The 20,423-nt window shown below is 52.0% G+C and overlaps 1 protein-coding gene across 1 annotated transcript in view; it reads left to right on the forward strand.

Annotated features, from left to right (window-relative positions):
- The window catches only part of Dscaml1 (DS cell adhesion molecule like 1), a 316,656-nt gene that overhangs the window by 206,357 nt on the left and 89,876 nt on the right, over positions 1–20,423 (forward strand). Inside the window, 2 exon segments of the mRNA XM_059267747.1 lie at positions 12,971–13,117; positions 19,471–19,749. Of these exon segments, the coding sequence (XP_059123730.1) occupies positions 12,971–13,117; positions 19,471–19,749 (426 nt within the window).

Below are 20,423 nucleotides of genomic sequence, written 5' to 3' on the forward strand. Positions count from 1 at the left end.
TGAATCTCCAAAACTCTAGGTGTCTTTCCACCAAACAGAGTGATACCCCAGGCCTCTGGAGACTGACGGAACAGCAGAGCAGGAAGACAAGCTTCAACACGCTTCAGTTTGTGTGGTTTGTTACCTGTGGACACCCAGCATCTGCCTGTCCCAAAGGTCCTGCTGACATTCATCAGAAGGTCAACAGCAGCCTGAGGCCCTGTCACAGTGCCAGGAGCATTCACCTCACCTCGGCTTGTCACGTGAGAACAGTCTCATCTCACATCATCACAAGAAGGGTGAACACAGTAGAGTATATTTTAGGAGAGATAAAAAAAAAAACCCTCATATGACTCACATTATAGACTCCCGTCATAATTTTATTTTATTATTATTGTCATTAATCTCTGGGTTCATTTATAAATTAAACCATAACATAGTTATATATACATGTGTGGTATAGGTGGAGTCAGTTACCATCCAGTTTCAGACTTCTACTTGGGGGGGGGGGCAGGGTCTTAGAAGCCTTCCCCTCAGACTAAGGGAGGACAACTGTATTCTATAACCTCATGATGGATGCAGAGTGGAATCGGAACAATAAGGGGAATGTTCTCCTTCTCCTCTCCCACCCACTGCTACCCAGGAAGACAATCTATCCATGCAAAAACTGTAAACTTCCACACTAAGTATCAGCTTCATAATGAAAGCCAGGTAAGGATTCAGCTACTCCAGCTGGAGGGGCGGAGGAGACAGTGCCGCAGAGTGGTACAGAGAGGCCGGTTGGGGACTGCCTGGACAAGGTACCTGAGGGTGCACAGAGGCAGGAAGACAGGAGGGATCCAGGACAACTGAGACCCAGCATTGTGTACCTGAATCCTTTCAATAAGCCTGACTCACTTTGAGATTTGGAAAGACACACGCAGGTGGGCCTATGGATATGTCTGCCTTTGCCCAGGAGATCCCTGGTGGGTCCACCCGGCTAGGGGGATGCTGCCCGTTAGGCTGATCATCTGCACGTGCTGAAGGGCCTCCACTGTGGGCAGAAGAGAACTGTGAAGGCTCTAAGCAGAGGACTGTGGGATGTGGGAGTGATCTGAGACCAACAGGCTATGTGGTCACCATGAGTGAAATCCCTTTCCAGCAAGCCGTTGGTCACGAGTTTGACAGCATCACGGATGGAACAATCAAAGTCTGTCCCCAGGGCAAGTGCTTTCACTCAGGACCTCTCTAACCTCTGCTTGGTACTGATACTAGCATAATTAGGGATAAAAGAGATGAGTCCAAGGGGTCAGGTAGCCACACAATGGAACCAAAATCTATCTCACTTCAGCACCAAAGTCAAAGACTTACCACAGAGTGAAGGGGCCGTGATTCCTGCGCTCATCCATGCATTCATTCATTTCATCCACAATACATTTTAGCGCCATCACAAAAGCAAGATGGCTGCAGCTGAGACCAGAACAGGGTTGGAAGACGGCCCTTGCCTGCCCTGTGGAGTCCACAGTCATTCACTGACGCACATCAGGCTTTCCCAGATGCTAAGCTGGGACGAAGCTGGGAACTAGGAGACAGGAATGTGTGACCCCACGCAACTTTTCCTGCCCTTGAGAGGCTCCACCCACTGTCACGGATCCTCTCCAAGGTGTGTAGACACTGGAGGCTGTGGAGCAGGCAGGCCCTAAGGGTGGTTAATTGAGAAACAGAAAGACAGAAAGACAGGAGTCTGTCTGCCACCACGGTGTCTTTGGAACAACAGAGGGGCTGATGTTAGACGGTTGTGAGAGGTCATGGCGCTGTGGTGGCAGACACACCCTCTGGAGCACAGTCACACCAGTGTTCTCATTGCCTGTCATTGCCACCAACACGCCAGAGAAAGCTAATGAAGCAGAGGCAGAAATGAGCACCCAGGAGGCACAACACTGCAGCAGCCACCGCCTCCTCCCTGTAACCTGCAAGGGGTGGGGGGTGGTTATTCCCACTCCAGAAGGACTGAGGGTTCAGCAGGGGGGTGAGAGTCCTCATGAGACTTGCCTTCAGGTCACAGGGCTTAAAAATGACAGAGCCCACTCTTCCGGCTGTTTCTAGTACTTTCTTGGCAATACGATCTGGTCAGAATTCTCATCCCTGACCAGGCATGATAGGGGTTCAGAAGAGCAACCTATGGCATCTTGAAGAAGCCTGCATTGTGTCTGGGGACCTGAAAGTGACCCAGAGGCCATGGTCAGGAACCACTGAGGTCTGTCCGGGTCCCAGGAGGTAGCTCAACAATGCAAATCAGGAAATGACTGGAAAGGGAGAAGGGGTTCTCTCTACTTTGCTGGACTCTCAGAGAGGGCTGTGTGGACTCAAGAGGGAGTGCCCTCTGTGGGAAGGAACAATGGGAAATCCCTCAGCCGACCTGGAAGTACTTGGTAAAAGTCTGACTTTGACTTGGTCAGCATCAAGCTTTGAGATTTGGGGCAAGTTGCAGTGATTGGAATGATATCTCTTCCCCTTGGTCTCCAGCATTTGAATGTTAGGTCCCCAGTTGATGGGACTTCCAAGGAGGCTTAGGAGGCATGGTCTTCTAGAGGAAGTATGTCACTGGGGGCGGGCTTTGCGATGTCAAAGACTTGCGCCATCCCGAGTTTCCTCTCTGGCTTCCTGCTTGTAGTTTCAAACGTGAGCTCCCGGTTTCCTACTCTGGACACCATGCCTGCCCGCTGCCACACTCCCCCATGGTGATGGTGATGGGCTCTTGTCCCTCGGGAGCCATAAGCCCAAATAAACCCTTCCTTCTATGGGTGGCCTTGGTCATGGTGTTTTAGCACAGCAATAGGAAACTAATACACTGTCTCCTGTAGGCTCTAGCGAGGATCAAATAAGGTGAGAAGTAGCGGACTGGCTGTGGCCAGCACCTATTCCGTTATACTGAGGCTGTACTACAGAATTAGAGCAATGCAGGGCCAGGACCCACCCACCCTGACCTTGGGGGCTAACATTCTAGGGAGTACCCAGTCTCTGGTGAATCAGCCTAGGCCCTGTGCAGAGATGTGGGAGGGTCTCCTGGAGGCAGAGGACCCAGGTCTTAGGATATCAGGGTGAACTATGGTGAGCAGTGAGGGGAGTATCCCACATAGCACCAAGCCTGGTGGGGGGGGGGAGATCTGGCACAGTGAAGGACCAGAGGTGAGGTTATCCTGCTAAGGATTCTTGTCTTTATATCAACAAGTATAGGAAGCCATAGCAGTTCTCGGGTGAGCAGATGTCCATTTTAAGAATACCTGGCCACAGCAGAGACTGGATTAGATGCCGCCATTAGCGAGAAGACACAAAGCAGGCTATTGGTCTGTGAAAGCCATAGCTTTTGCAGTGTCTGCTCACTGGGGATGGAATCGGGGGTCAGGGCCCCTGGGGGCCAGGCCAGGGGTGGGAAGAGAGCCCCTCTTCTTTCTTAGCCACCCAGGCTTGGTCCTTCAGAGAAGGGGCAGGGGGCAGAGGACGGAGCCAAGCCCTGTAGGTAAGGGCCTGCAGACACCTCCTCCCAGGGACACCGGGCTGTCCTTCCTGGCTGCCCTTGGCCCTGGGGGGTCTGCAGGATTGAAGCAGCTTCTCCCACTCAACAGCAGCAGATCCCATTAGGCTCCCAGAGTCTGACACATGGGGACGCATGGAGCAAGGAGCTATAAAGCCCCTGGCAGGGAGCATAAAAGTAGGGTGAAGACTCCAGGGGGTTGGAGGCTGTCGCCCCTGGCTGGGCTCTGCCATGTGCAGCGGATGAGGACGAGGACTAAAGAGGCTTATTTCAGCACCCTGTTATTATGGCATCTTGTTTTCATAGTTTGTTCAACAGACCTCTCTCCCTCTCCACCCTCCCTATGAGCTCTCTCTCTCTCTCTCTGTCTCTCTCTTTTTCATCTTCCTCTCTCAGCAAATCCATTTAAATGCAATTCTATTCTTAAAGCGCCCCTCTCATGCATGTCTAATGAATGTCAGGGAGCCGCTATTACAATGGGGCCGAGGAGGGTCCAATCCGCAGTGTGTATACAAGTCATTTGAAAGGAAGCCTGGGAGCGCTCCAGTTTTATTACAGCATAATTAGAAATAAAATCTTGTTGCAATAGGAGAGTGAGAGATGTGTGCTAATCCTGGCGCAGAGAAAGAGCTGTAGAGAAAAGGATTCTGGGAAAAAGAAGAAACTGGCTTCCATACCAGCCCCTTCCAAGGTTCTCTCTTGGCTGTCCCCCTTGAGACCTGGTCGTCAGCCCCTGGGACCCCTGCTACCTGGGGCTTTCTGCAGGGACAATGCTGAGCCCTTCTGGAAGTCAGTGGCCCAAGTGGCAGTCTGCCTGGCTCCCAGTGAAGTAGATCCAGCCCACCCCCACCCAACCTTTGCCACCAGTAAGTCCCCACACACCCTACATACTTAGAAGACCACCCTATAAGCGCTAAGGGGGTGACAGCGGTAGTTGATCGAGCCTGGACTTGGAGGCTGAGACCCAGGTCTAGATCTGAACTGCCCACTTCCCAGAGTCACCAGAGATCATCTGCTTAATGCACTGAACACCTGGTGTCTTCCAGCCACTGTGTTAGTCAGGCACATTCATTAGTTCGTTTACTTCTAACAGGGACTGGATTCAGAAAGTTCAAGAACTTCCTATACCTTCCAGAGAGAAAGTGGAACATGGTTTGAGGCCCAGCCCTCTGATCCTCTCACCATGCTGTTGACGTACTGGGTCCTTCCGTGACATCATCTGCTATTGGACCCAAAAGCAATGATGATGAGCGGGTAGAAGCTGACATGTCCCTCTGACAGGAACCAGGAGTTTATGAGTAATGCCAGCACCATCACAGGGCTGTTCTGTGTGGAACGTGACTCTGACTCAGGGGTTGTGTAGAGATTGGCTCCAGCCTTCCGCAGCCCTTGAACAGAAATGGAGTTCAAAGAGCTGAGCCCGCTCTCCTTGCCCAGACAGTGGAGGGCAGACCATCAAATCCCTAGGAAAGTAAGACTTGGAAGACACATTCCAGAGCAACTGGCTGTCTTCCTTCACCCAGCATTCAGGGAAACTGAGGCCCACGAAGTTAATGAAGCTCGTCTGAACCCACCCAGCCAACTAGAAGCCAGCTTTCTCCTTTCCCAACCCAGTGAGCTCAATTCTGCCATGCCTGTCTCCATACACGTGCTTCCCATAGGTGACATCTTAGTCACAGGACTTTTTCCAGCAAGATGTCCTCACTCCCCAGAACTCCGTGGCTGACAGAGGTGGGAGACAGAGGTGACTGACTTAAAGTGTTGACACGTTGAATGCAAGGTCATCCAAACCCAGAGCTAGGCTTGTCTCAGGGCTGGATTAAAGAGAAGACAAGACAGCTCAGGGGATAACTATGTGACCCTCTCTCTAGCCTTGTAGGAGAAACTGAGTCTGTATGAGACCCTGTAGGGACTCTGTCAGCATTCCCCGACAGGCAGCCCCTTGCTCCCTCAGCACAGAAGAAGTACAGGGAAAATGAAAGAGGTTACTCCCCAAACAACCCCATACCGCCACACTGCCTGGGAATATTTGGAGTTGCTATGTACCCCTCATTAGTGGCCTGGCATGCCCAGCTTGGTCATTCGCTTAGGATGAATATGAGACCATGGTGTCTGCACTAGACCTCAGGATCTCCTGTTCCAGAAAGCAGGGATCCAGTCCTGCTCACTTCCACTTGGAGACTGTGCCTTTGCAAAACCCTCTTTAACTAGTACCTTCCAGCTTCAGCCAGTTTCTGACTGTGCATATCCCACCCATGTTTGCATGGACCAAGACCTGCCACCCACCTGCATAGTCTCTTTCTGCCTCAGCTACATCCACTGAGGTGCTCTATTCGATGGGACAGGAGATAGAAGGCCTCTCCTGACATCTCCACTTTGGTCCAGATGCTACTCTGCCTCACTTTCCTGGGATAGAATGTGCAGTGATGGACAAGGTCTGAGCCTTTGAGAATGCAGATGAGGCCCTGCCTATGCTGAAAGGCACTTCCAGGGAGGATCTGTCCCCCTTGTCTTGAGTTATTGCTTTCTCTCCCCCTGCCTCTCTGCTCTTCTCTGGGGTCCTAGCCCCCATACCCATGGGAGGACTCAAGCTGTTTTCTCCACCCATCTTCTATCCTTACTCTCTGGACCCAACTTACAGAGTCTGACTCAGGACCTGTGCCTCTTTCCCACCTGCACCACTGTATGTACATTCACGGAGCAGGTCAGTGCCCTGAATGTCAGTGCTGGAGGGGGGTCTCTCAGAAATGAACTACCTGTGCAGGTGAGGTAGGTAGGTATAGGTCTCCTCAGGCCTCCAAAGCATGATGTTACAGACTGAGAACCTAATGAGCTTATTCTCATGGTTTTAGTGTCTGGGAACCCAAGATCATGGATGCATGTGCCTCAGGATGTCTTTCTTGCCGGGCTTGACACCAGTTAAAAACTTTATAAGCTCAGCCTGGATCCCTCACCAAGCCAAGATGCACAGTACCCATGAGGGATACCCAAGTGGCTGCCTGGCTTCAGGTTGGAAGCATGGAGCCCTCCTCCAAGGCCCCAGCTATGCACCCTGTCACATCTATGGGGCAGAAGTTTCCTGGGATGCTATCCCACTCCTAGACTGTGAGCCTCTGCCTCAAGCACCGGGTTCTGGCCTTAGAGGTACAACCATGCTGGGAAAAGATGCCACCATCATTCTGCAGCATTCAAGCTCAATTTTACTTCACAAAACTGAAGCTCTGTGTTCACTAACTACACCCTCCCTTTTCCCTTTCTCCAAGCCTCAGCACTAACCATTCTGCTTTCTGTCTCTGTGTGGGTGACTACTTACAAAACCTCATCTGAATAGACGTGCAGCATATTTGTCTTTGGGGATATGGCTTCTCCTGCTTGTATCATGATGTCCTCAAAGTCCATCCATGCTGTAAAAAGAATCAGCATGTCCTTGCTTTTCAAAGCCAAATAATATTCCAAAGTATGTATAGCACGTGGTTGGTTTACCCTCTCATCTATCAGTGAATCCTCTTGGCTGTTGTGATCAGTGCTGCTATGAATATAGTGTACAAACCTCTTAAGGCCTGCTTCCTGAAAGTAGAATGGCAGGATTGGGTGGGGGGATTATTTACTTGTTTGTTTGTTTATTTATGTCAAACTTCATGTTGCTTAGTCTTGATTTCACATGCTTGAAAAAATAATTTTAAAGTGTGGTTCACGTGTGTAATCCAGCATTTGGGAGGCTGAGGCAGAAGGAACCCTATGAATGTGGGGTCAGCTTGGGGTACCTAATGAATTTCAGGCCAGCCTGGGCTTAAGATTGAGACCCTGTCTCAAACTAACAAAAGTCCAAGGGGTTCAGTAGAGGCAGTGGTGAGTTGTGGCAGATGTAGATACTCTCAGAAACCCAGAAGGGCTTCCTGGAGGAGGTGAGTGTGCAGCTAGCATCAGACTTGGTCACTTCCTCCTTGGTGGTTAGAGGTTGCTCACTCCTCCTGGAAATCTCTGCTGAGTGTCTACGTCATGGCGAGCACTGCCATCACTTTGGGTAAAACAGGGTCCCACGGAGGGATTCTCACTAATGCATCAGGTAATCTGCCTTGGGGTGAAAGCATCGCTCTGGGTGTAGGGTTGGGGACAGGCTGGGGAGGCAAAGGTGGAAACGGGCTGGGTTGGGAGCTGCAAAGCTTATCCTGTTTCTGCAGAGGCTACGGCAGGGTCTGCACAGTTTACTCCTTCCCCCAAACCCTCAGCCAGTCTCGGCTTCCTGTGTCCCTGGTGCCTCCCAGAGGGCGGAGAACAAGAGGCCACCTCTTCAGAAGCTGGCTTCTCCTGTCCAGCCCTCTGGCTGTCATGGAGTCTCCATCAATCAAGTCTCAGTAAATTCTGCAGCTGCAGGACTCCCTGTGGCACAGCTCTCTGACCTGGGAGATGACAGGGAAGACACTGTCACCTAAACTTAGCACCTACACAAGGGAGGAGGGGCTTTGCGTTCTCAGACTCCTGTTCCCTGGCCTAAAGAGGCATGAGGACATGAGTTCGGATCCCTAGCATCCACATAAAAAGCTGGGCATGGCATGTGTACCTTAATCCCAGCACTGGAGGACAGAAACAGATCCCTGGAGCTCAGTGGCCTGACAGTTTAGCGGAACTGGTAGCTCCAGGTTTAGTGAGACATCCAGACTCAAATGAGAGAGACAGACAGACAGACATCCTGTATGTATCTCGGGTCTTTACATGCTCCCATACTAATATGTAACACACACACACACACACACACACACACACACACACACACACACATTCTCACATGAGCACACTTGCACAAGTCCTTACAGCAAGATTCCAGGATCCTAAGAATCAGCCAAAAGCCAAGCCCACCTGTCTCCTTCCTAAGATGCAGCCCTGAAGCCTGCTGGCCAGAGCCCCATCTAACTCCCCCATATTCCTGAGATCACGACCTGTGTGTTCTGTCCATTCCTCATTCTCCTAAAGAAGAGTGGGATTGCCCATGCTCCGAAGTCAGAGTCCTTCCAACTGTTTCTGACTAAGGACTCCCCTGCCCCACAGGCCAGCATCTCCCAAAAGCCTATTTCCAAACCACCACACCCACAAGATTCTGGAAAGCTCCCTGGGTGAAAATACTGAACATACATGGTGGAAACACTCTTTTGATCCTCTCCCTCCTCAGATGAATACGCAGCAGAAGCTCTGAGAGAGGACAGCCTTGCCATGCCAGTGTCCCAGAGATGCCACACGCACAGGCTGTGTGGCTTTGTACGGCAGAGACTTGCTGTTCTACAGCTCTGCAGGCTAGGTGGCCAAGGTTGAGGTGTGGACAGAGTTGGTTCTCCAACAGCCTTAGAGAGGGTTCTTTCTGGGCTCTCAGCTTCCCCAGGTCACTAGTGATCCTTGTCAATTCTTGTCTGGAGATGTATCGGTTACTCCTCCCTACATCTCTCCAGGGCATTCTCTGTGCCTGCGCACCTACGTCTGCGCCTGCGCACCTACGTCTGCACTACCCCTACGTCTGCGCCTGCGCACCTACGTCTGCACTGCCCCTACGTCTGCGCCTGCGTACCTCCTTCTGCACAGCCCCTACGTCTGCGCCTGCGCACCTCCTTCTGCACTGCCCTCTTCTTGCCTAGTGTCTAACAGATGTTCAATAAATATTTAGAAGTTCTGTCAAGGCCACCAAAGAAGAGAATGACAAAATGGGCCAGGACAAGTATTGTGATAAGGAAAAGAAGAAAAGGATGCACTAACCACATTCACCATTTCCCTGTCCGTGAGCATGGTTACTGTGGTGCCATATGACAAGACAGAGTTCAAGATTAAGCAAAGCTCCCCATCCTACCCTTCTAGCCTAAGCATAAACCCACAGGGATACTACTGGCATTCAGAATGGTCACCCAGATGTCCAGAAACGAGGACCCCCACCAGCTTGCTGCCATCAGGCCCTCTTACTGAGTTATCAACTAAAAATCCATCAACACCCCCACCCATCCCTACAGCTACCTAAGGCATTCCCAGTGGCCATGGGTCAGGTGCGCTACTTTCCTGAAGAGGGACATCTTTTGAGAGGAGGAGCCGAAGATGCAGATTATCTCAAGCCACCACCCCCTATGCCACAGTGGCCACCAAATAGCTTTGGAGACCAGCATATTATTGAGTCCTGGCCTGGCTGAGGCCCACAACTAGCCATGTCTTCCTGGGCTCAGCACAGTGTTCAAGACTCCAGCTCTCCTCCATAGACTTCTTTAGCCTCCTGTCCCCAGCAGGGACTCCCCAACCCCCACTTCTGATTCTCATCAAGCGTGCAAACCGTTGTAGCTGAGCCCCCCCCCCAAAGGGATTAACATAATACCCCTGATTTCTCCTCTCCCTCTCACACTGCGCATCTCTGGGCTGTGGCCTGCCTTTGTTTCAGTAGGAGCAAAACACTGTGTCTGGAAGAGAGAGAGAGAGAGAGAGAGAGAGAGAGAGAGAGAGAGAGAGAGAGAGAACACACGCTACTGCAATTAAATATGCACGGGGGGGGGGGGGGAAGGGAGGGGAAAATGAGGACAATGAAGGATGGGAAACATCCGATGCAGCAGCTGCTGGTTGCTATAGAAACCCAGATCCCCACCAGCAGCAGCATCACCCCACCCACCCTCCACTCTGGGTGCAGAATCCCAGTAGCACAAGGCTATGTGGGTCCTGGGGTGCTGGCGGCCAGGACCCCAGGATTCAGGCTGACCAGGGCTGGGGTACCTGAGGGCTGCTAACCCTGCTTTGATAGCTTTCCTGGCTTCCCCCTACAACTCCTCCCCGTCATCTGATCCACAGTGACACCCCACAGCAGCTCTACACCTCAGTTCCAGTTGGCTTTTACACTTGATGTCCAGGGGGCTTTTACACTTGACTTTAGGATGTCACGTGCCAACACACAGGGGGCAGAGGGCTCTGTCAGCCCCCTCCTTCCCTTTTTGACTTTCCACATGGTGCCTGTCTCCCTGGTCACCCAGAGGAGGACAGCTGCTGGTGTCCGTGGGATCAGCCAGGAGAACTCCCAACAAGAGGCAGCTGGACCATGGGATGACCTAGATGACCTAGGACTAAGTACACGGGGGATGCAGAGAAAAGAGACCAGCCGGGGTCACAAGAATAAATCAGGGCTTTAGCTGACTGCGCTGCCTCCTCCGTCATACCAAAAAAGTGAGCGCTGTGTTACGTGAAGTCGAGTGTTTTTCTTTTCTACCTAGCTCAGCAGAATGTGATTTTTAGGGCTTCACACTTGGCGAAAAGACTGGCTGGTGCTGGCCCAGGGCACTGTAGAGAAGAGGAGAGAGGGAGGGGAAGGAAGGGAGAAGTGATTAGGAAGATTGTAGCTAGACCAAAATTCATTCAGAAGAGCCCAGATTGATGAAGTTATTTAAAGCCGTATTGAAGAAATAACTATGAAGGGCTGGTGAGATGGTTACGTGAGTAAGAGTGTTTGCTGCCAAGCCTGGCAACTGGAGTCCAGCCCCCAGAACACACGTGGTGGGAGGAGAGAACCGACTCCCACAATCTGTCCTTTGATCTACACACACACACACACACACACACACACACACACACACACACACACATCAATAAATATTTATTCAAAAGAAGCCCAGAGAAACTTTTCAAAGATATTGTCAAGAACATTAAACTTGTCATCCTGCAGTTTTACAGCCTCTGAGGAGGAAAGTGTCTGGCTTTCATCCTCACCTCTTGATGCTCAGAACTGAATTTATGGACCAGGGAGGTGCTTATTCAGAAAACTGCTTGCCTGAGTTCAATCCCCAGAATCCATATAACAAAGACCCTGACGTGGTGGTACTCACTAGTAATCCCAGCTCCAGAGGGGTGGAGACCAACCAGCCTGGCCTACATGGTCAATCCCAGGCCAGTGAGATACTGTCTCAAAACACAAAACAAAACAAACAAAAAACAAAGACATTAACAGATGCTGAGGGGCAGTACTCAAGGTTGTCTTCTGGTCTACAAGAGCACGCATAAGCACGCACGCGCACACACACACACACACACACACACACACACACACACACACACACGATCACCCCTAAGTGTGTGCCTGGGGCATACATGAAGGGTAAGCTGCAGCTAGAACTCTTCCTGCTCGGGTAGGGGGAGGGACTGTGAGTCTGCCCCAGGCAGAGGGAGGCAGATTGTAGATGTAGGGTTCATCCTAGAGCCTGGCAAGCTAACAAGCTCATCCGATGGTTTCACATCACTCCCCTACCCTGACCCCATCCTTCCTGGATAAGTACTATTACTTAAAGGTGACAGTGGAGCCCAGGTGTGGCCCCAGTCTGTCTGATCTCTTCTGTTCTCAGTAAGCATAGTCCTCGGCTGCCACCAGCCACTCCCCAACCCAAGGCCACCTCTTCCCTTAAATCAGCTCTCATCAGCTCAGAGTCAGGGTTCGCTGGAGAACCTACACAGAGAAGGCCACTCTCCTGTGGACAGGTTCAACAGCAGCAGCCTAGTGAGTGCCCCACAGCCGGCTGACCTACTCTGCTTCCCTGTCAAACCCCAGCGGGGATAGTGGGGCAAGAACAGTGGCACCACAGTAAACCCAGAGCTTGTCCCACGGTTGATCGTGACTGTGGGTGATAACCGTGTCTGCCTCTCCACAGCCCCAGGGCAGAAAGAATTTAAGCTTGTGTTTGGCTCAGAAGGAAGCCTAGGAGTCAGAACCCCCAAGTTCCAGCCTGTGACTGACTGTGGTGCAGGCCAATCTCTTCACTACACATTTGCTTCCTCCCCTAAAACAGAGACCAGAAATTCCAAAGGCTTTGTTTGGCTTGATTTAGAAGGAAGGCTGAGAGTCAGAACCCCTAAGTTCCAGTCCAGTGACTGGACCAATCACTTCTTCCACTAAAACGGAGACCAGCAATTCTAGGAGCCAGTGCATGATGAATGAGGATGTTTTGCAGACTCTTACCGGAGGGTAGGAAATGAGAGGACCCCTCCACACTGTGTGAGCACTTTCTGCATGCAGATGTTTGATATATCCAACCTATGCAGGAGTATCTGCACTTTATTGTATGTCTAAGACTCAGGGGGCTAAGCAATGCCCAAGATAGCACAGTTAATAAGTAGAAAAACCCAATGGAGACACTGATTTCACTCGGTCTGACTCTAAAGCCCAATTCCTTGTCAGGTGTGGTGGCGTTTTCTGCAATCCGTACTTTAAGACAGAGGCAGGAAGGTCCTGAGTCTGAAACCAGCCAGGGCTACACAGTGACGACAGTGGGAGGGGGGGAAGTACCAACATTTCTACTTGTCATTGTGTTGGTGTGTGGTTAAAAGCCTTGTCTATTGGCCATGGCACACCTGTGAGGCCACACTACCTCATCCCTGGTTTTCTCTACTGCCTTGGCTCAAGATGGCTCTAGGGAGGTCACCTGCCAGTCAGAGCTGCCTCAGCCAGAAGTAACGGGCTCTATCGGGTTGTGTCTCCAGAAAACAGGTTTTCCATCACATCACACGGTGGGCTGTACATCTCAGACGTGCAGAAGGAAGACGCTCTCTCCACCTACCGCTGCATTACGAAGCACAAATACAGTGGGGAGACTCGTCAGAGCAACGGGGCTCGGCTCTCTGTGACAGGTAGGCGGCTTTCCTGGGGCACACTGACCCTCCATGGATACGGGATGCCCTGTGTATCCACTCTGAGAAAGAAAGTAACGATCGCGGACAGAGATACCCCTGGGCTAGACTTCATCCAGCTTGGGTCAAGTAGCCTTGATGTAAGAGCTTTTCTGGAGGTTTCTTCAGTCCAGAAACCACCGCCAGACCACACCTGGCTCTCCTGGAGGACTGAAAACGTTTCCGTGTGTCTGATGAAGTTCTGGTTCTCAGGCAGAATTTCCCTCTCCACTCCCTCGGCTGCCGCCACTTCCTCTGTTTGCCATCCTTGTCAGGAAACTCATCGGTAAAATCTGTAGTCATCAGGAGGGTGTTTCGTTTCCTTGTGTCTCTAAGTATTCCCAAAGATTCTGGGTTTTTTGTTTATTTGGTTGGTAGGTTGGTTAGTTGGTTGGTTAGTTGGTTGGTTGGTTGTTGTTGTGTGTGTGTGTGTATGTGTGTGTGTGTACTTTGTTGGAAGCCACCTCACAGCATTGGAGAGCATGTAGAACATAAATGATAAGTGTTCCTAGGAGATTCTTGTTCTGGGATGATTGTCGTGTCTGAGGAAAGATGGAGGATGTGTGTTGCGCCCTGTGTATCAGGTAGCCCTCCATGTGCTACCTGGTCAGCATCCACAGCCCTGTGAGGTGTGTGTAATGTTCTGTACTTCCCACGGTAGTCCAGTGGCCTGCCTGAGCTATTGAACCAGTTGGGAGGCCCAGTCAGAGTTCACACTCTGGTCCCTCTGGCTGTAGTACCCTTCCACTGAAGGCAGGGAGGGTCAGCAGAACACCCACACACCACCTCTGGCAAAGAAGGGGAAAGGCAGAGGGCTCCCTTCATAAAGCTTTCTCCACTAGTAGCTCCAAGTTTTTGACATCCATCCATCCATCCATCCACAGACAGATGTTCTTACATCACCTGTACAATGCATACTGGGATTTTCCCCACGCTGTCACCACAGGCTCTGAGACTTCCTTTGCAGGGGAAAGGGAGTCTTTTAGAGACGGCTGACCTGAAACATGCGGTGATCTTCTTGCCTCAGCTTCCCAAATTCTGGGATCACAAGCATGCATCATCACACCATGTTTCTGATACTTTCTGCAGCATAGGTTTTGTTGTTTGTCAGGTTTGATCTGGTTTTGTCTTTTTGTTTTCTGAGACTGAGTCTCGTGAAGTCTGAGTCTTCAGACTGGCGTGAGGATGCCCTTGAACTTCTGATTCACCTGCCTCCATCTCCTGAGCACGGGGATTATAAATGTGCCACCACTCTGGATTGATGCTGTGTTGAGGATCAAACCCAGGACATGCTAGGCAAGCACACAACCAACCCTACATCCTCAGCATCTAATGTCTTCTATTATCTCCCATGCTATTTTGATTTTTCTCAATGCTGATTGCAACCCACAGAATGGCTATCACAACTTCCTGAGGGTCTTTGACCTACAGTTTAAGCATCCTTGCCTTGAGGAAGTGGGGATGGAATGGCTTTTAGAGGGAGGATGAACTGATTAGAACTTCACTTTGGGGGCATTAAAACCACAAGGTAATGCCCCACACCAGGCCCCAGGGAAGGACTCAGCCCCTCTGCCTGCTTCTGCCATCTGTGGCTTGCAGAGGTCAGCCTTCATCCACGGGTGACTCCCTGGGACCCATGTCACCTGCCCAGCATAGCTGAAAACAGGATTAAGAGGACAGAAATCAGGAGGTAATAGCCAGGCTCCCCCGTGTGACCCTCGTGTCTCTGACGTCTGGTCCTGTGTGTAGTGCACAATAGGTACCAAGTAAACATTTGTGGCGTTAATGAGCACCAATGGAAACTGTGCTTCTGTGTGAGGGGATGACACTGGGCCAGAGCAGAGACCGTTCCGGCAAGACTTTTGGATCTGCAGCCAATTCAGAGTGTGCTGCACTGGAGTGGTTTGCTTCCAAATTACAGGGCCTTGTTTGCATGGTGTTTTGCATCTCATTTGCATGCTCCTCATACAGTGCAGGGGTGGGAGGCCCAGAAACCTTCTCTTGCAGCCTGCTCTGCTCTCCTCCATCCAGCCCTTCATTCTCTGCTCTGATGGCTGGATCTCCAGCTTTGGGGGTAAGGTGTGAGAATTAGGCAGGGGTCCCTCAAAAGAACAGATTCTGGAAGCTGGAGGCTGTGCTGGCTTTTCTCTTCTCGTCCTACCCCATTATGGTGGGTAAAAGGCACAGTGGGGAACAGTAAGAGAGATGGCATACCCCCAGGACTCAGAGATAAGACCCTACCTTGAGGAACAGAGGTCAGATACAAAGGTCACCCCGGGAGAAGGGCCTGGGCTCAGAGGGAGTGGTGACCGGGAGAGGAGACCTGGACCTGGACCAGAGAGACACAGAGACAAAGGGAAGTAAAGGAGAGGAAGGGAGATGCTGGAGGGAAGGGAACAGCGGGGAGAGGAAGGGAGACCGTGCAGTGACGCAGGACCCCGATGTGATAGGATGTGACAAGGCAGCTTGTCTGCAAGCTGCTTGTCTCTGCAAAAATGCAAGTGATATGAGAGGGAAGCGGGGAACGGCATCAGGAGAGCTGCCACCTCCGGGCTCACCAGCTCACTGCCCCCACCCACCCCTAAGCCCAGCCTGTCCTAAGGAAGCGTCTGCTCCATCACTTCGAAGGCCAGGGCCGATGAGGTCCTGAAAGGATTCCCCACATACAAAGGTGAGAGGAACCGGAAGCGGCTGCCCCTGGGGCTGGAGATGATGCAAGAAGGTGAGAGGCGCCCTGTGAGCTGTGCTACCCAGCATCCCTAGAGTCTCCAACCTCTGCTCCCGGGTCTGAGAACCAAGAATGGCAAATACAGTTAGCTGGGCGGTCATAAGGAGGTCACAGGCCACAGCGTGTGGAGTTCAATGGTACCTGATGCCTGTGAAGCCTCCGGAAGTCAGGCTGCAGCTCTGGCAGGGAGATCCGCATCATTACCCTGCTGTCCCTGCACTGTCCCGATCCTCCATTCCTATCGCACTGACCAAGGTGGGGACAAGAGCGGACAGTTATTTTCCTGTTTTCTAAGTCACACAGGGCAGTTACAAAGAGTCTAAGTCTCCCCCAAATCCTCCAAGATAACACCTGCCCCACATGACTTAGGGATTTCTAGAGAGTTTCCCCCCAAGCATTCAACGGAGCACCAGCATCCCGGACAACCTAGTATGGGCCTCCTCACCTTGAGACAGAGATCGAGGACCAGACAGGATATAAAGCCAGTTTCCTGTCCCCCAGCACATGCAGGACAGTCATGGAGCAGACACCATGTGCCCTGGTTCCAGCCTTGACCCAGACATCACAGGACATCCCAGCAGCCTGACCTGGGGCACCACACCCTCAGACAGGGCTGTCTGTCTGTCTTTTCCCAGCCCAATGCCCATGCTGGCAGCGCCTAGTCCCCCAGGATGTCACATGTACACCCCATGGCCCTTTACTTCTCTGCTCCCCCGTAATGAAAGAGGCTTCTTTTCCCTGCCACTACCACCCCCCCCCCGAATTTAATTTCACGCCTGGGCCTCAGTGATTAATTCTCTCCCCATCCCCCGCCCCTCCTCCACCACCCTGGCAGCCCCTCTGCTTGTAAATTCTGCCCTGTGCCATGGAATTTGTGTATTTCGCATCAATTAAGTGTCACATTGAGTAATTCTTCTCTGGCACTGGCTCTGTTGATCCCAACCAATCAGCCATCCCCACTGGGGTGGAGGAGGGGCGAGGACAGTCTGGCACGGGGAGAAGGTGAGCATCAAATGACAATCACCGCTGCATCTGTACCTCCTGTGCCTGTGAGGCACCGTAGCATGCATCCTGCCCTGCGGTGCCTAGGAAAATAATGTTAGACACGGAGGCACCATGGTCACCTCCACTGTGTGCGGAGAAGACACCTGGTGCAGAAGTCGTGAGACTCACCCAAAGTCTCAAGGCCGACTAGAGAGCACGTAGGACTGGCATTTGGGCCTCCTGAGTCCCAGCCACAGGTAGAGACAAAGATGAACCTTCTGGAAAGTCTCTCTCCCAGAGAGACTCCAGGTCTCAACTCTCTTCAAAGGGGCAAGAGCAAAGAGCAGATGGCCCCACTGGTGAAGGGAGTGTGGGGGGGTCAGAAGCTCCCCTGTTCACCCCCGAACAAGATTGAGCATGTTAGATTCTTCCATCTGGGGCCCCATCTGCTGAACAAGGATATGAACAACCTACTTTCAGAACTCTGGTCTGCCATGTGGTTCTGGGCTGGTCCCCACACTTCTCTGGTCTCGGCAACCTTGTCTCTCTGTGTTCTCTGAAGTCACAATGCGGCTCTAGTTCGTAAAATCCTCAGTGTGGAGTTTATCCAGCAAACTCAGTTCACTGGCACACCCTCGTTCCTGAGTATACACACACACACACACACACACACACACACACACACACACACACACACACGAAATAGAAGGTTCAACAGGCAGGAACCCTGCTCCACGTTCGGCACAGGAGGGACATCACAGGTCAACACTGCCTCAAGAAGCCTGGCTGTCTTCTGGGAAGATGGATGCCTGGCCCGCGGCAGCTGCCGTTAAAAAAAGAAAGACAGGTAGCCGCAGTTGGGGCCTCAAGGGGCAGACAGCAGGCTAAGGCCGGGGGCTGGGGGAGCCCCCTTTCTATCTATGCTCTTCGGCTTCCTGAAGCTTTGCACCTGCATATATTACCCGTTCAAAAAATAATAATAATTTCCCATGTTTTGTTCAAAAAAAAAGAAAGAAAGAAAGAAAAGGAATTGTTTGAAAAGGAAAGAAGAAAAAGGAAGCTCCATGGGAGTCCAGAGAGAGGGACAGCAGTTAGGGAGGAGGTGTGCGTGAGAAACCGCCGAGGCTGGCTTGTGAACAGTGAGTCAGAGTGGGCTGAGCAGAGCAGGCTGGCTGGATGTCTGGGATGTCTGGGTGACCCAGCTTGCCTTAGTGTGGAGTGAGTCCAGGACAGGCCACAGCAGAGCTGGGTTGTAGACAGCTTTGAGAGAGTCAGTCTAAAAGCCAGATCTGGGAGCTCGTGCCTGAGAATCCCTGCACAGGATAAGAGGGGAGGGTCGCCAAGCACTTGGGAGAAGCCTGGACTGCTAAGCAGAAAGAATAGAAGGGTGTGCTGGGGAAACCTGGGGATACAGCTCCGTTAGCCTGCTTATCATATAGGATGCCCTGGGTTTGATCTCAAGCACAGAATAAAGCAGGCATGGTGCCACATGCCTGTAATCCCAAGACTCACCGGGCAAAGGCCAGACGACCAGGAGTTCAAGATCATGGGGCAGTAAGATGGCCCAGTGGTAAAGGTGCCACCAAGCCTGACAACCTGAGTTAGATTCCCTCGGGCCCACACAGTGGAAGGAGAGACTCAACTATTGTAAGTTCTTCTCCGACTTCAACACATGACCCACAGCGCATGCACACCCGTGTGCTCAAAAGTGCATACAAGCACACGCACTCGCTCACACACACGTACTGTATTAATTTTTTGACGTTCAAGGTCATCCTTGGTGATGTGAGTTTATGGCCAATCTTGGCTAGAGACCCTGTCTAAAAAGAAAAAAATGGAGGTGTGCTATACAGAAGAGCCGGTGGGCCCTTGACAGCGGAGATGGGACCCGAGGGTCAGAATCCCAGAAATGTCTGCCCGTGAAGAGTTGGACTGAGAGAGTAGACAGGAACACTCATAAATGACCCGGACATCTCAGCCACTGGGGCTTGTGTCTTCCACCATCAAGGGTCACAGGTTTCACAGGGTCTGGCTTCTCTCGGCTTTCCTCCCATACTGTTCTGGGCTCTGACACATGAACCAGTCACTCTGAGCCTGCCCAGAACATGAGCAGAAGGCAAGACAAGGGACTAAAGAGCTGGCTTAGCCATTAAAGGCTAGGCTCATAACCCAAACTTCAAGACAGGGCAGGGTGCCTCAACCGTTCACCCATTTTGTGGTTATCTCCAGTCTAGTTTGAGGCCCAGACAGAGGTCCACCAGTAACTGCAAAATGTAGACACCACTGTCAAGTCCTGAGACCAGGGTGAAGACAGCTGTCACAAGTGTCCTCCTTTGTCATTCCTTCTGACCCTCTGGCTTTGAGCTCTACCATGTCCTCAGCAGTCCTCACAGCCTGGCTCACAATCATGGTTCTCAGGGCTCAGCCTGGTCTAGGCACACACATGGAGGACACATGCACTCCTCGGGAAATGCTGCCACCCTGGAACCTGCTCTCTGTAAGCATGGGGAAGGGACTTCTGTCTGGAGGTCTTGCTTCCCTCGCCTCGCTCCTATTTCCTCCATCCAGGATGGCATCAGTTACTGACCCTCTCTTCTTGCAGACCCTGCAGAGTCCATCCCCACGATCCTGGATGGCTTCCACTCCCAGGAAGTGTGGACCGGCCATGCCGTGGAGCTGCCCTGTGCCGCCTCTGGCTACCCCATCCCTGCCATCCGCTGGCTCAAAGATGGCCGGCCCCTCCCTGCTGACAGCCGCTGGGCTAAGCGTATCACAGGGCTGACCATCAGTGACCTGCGCACTGAGGACAGTGGCACCTACATCTGTGAGGTCACTAACACCTTCGGGTCGGCAGAGGCCAACGGCATCCTCACAGTCATCGGTGAGTCGGGAGCCTTCTGCAGCCCTAGGAGACTTGGGGAGTACTAACCTCTGAGTGATGGAGTACCATGACCATGCAGGACCTGCTCCTGCCTCCTACTACCCCAAGAGGAGCTCCTAGTGCCTAAAAGGGCAGATTATGGCTTGGAGAGGCCACTGGTTTGAAACCAGCCCTGCCTTTCAGTCCTGGTATCATCGGCAGTACCTATGATCTCCAGCCATGTGGTCTCTCCAGGAGTCAAGCAGGCTGGGGTGGGGGTGGGTCTTGTGGGGAGCTCATGAAAGGGAGCGCTCTTGGGCTTGTTAGGGGAAGGCTGTGTCTGGCTGAGAGTGTCAATACTAATGTTAATCCACAAGGCGGAACTGTGTCTCCATCTAGGGTGACAGTCCAAGTATTGAGGAATAGTTGGCAAGGGTCCTGACCCATCAGACCAGACATTGAGCAGAGGCAGCCAAGTCAGCTGCACCTGGAGCTGCCATGGATATGGAGTCTGCTCCTTCCCTGTTCTTCCCAGCACAGAGCCCCAGGGGTCCAGAGAGCTATGGAAAGCAGGAAGGCCCTGCAGACCTCTCCTGTTACGAGCCCCCGAGGGCAGGCAGAGGCAGTGAAGACAGAGGGGCTGATGCCACAGAAGTGCCCTAGGCCATCTCAGCACCATCCATCCTGACCCTTCG

Source organism: Peromyscus eremicus, chromosome 7 (genome assembly GCF_949786415.1).
Source record: "Peromyscus eremicus chromosome 7, PerEre_H2_v1, whole genome shotgun sequence".
In the NCBI taxonomy this organism is placed as follows: Eukaryota; Metazoa; Chordata; class Mammalia; order Rodentia; family Cricetidae; genus Peromyscus; species Peromyscus eremicus.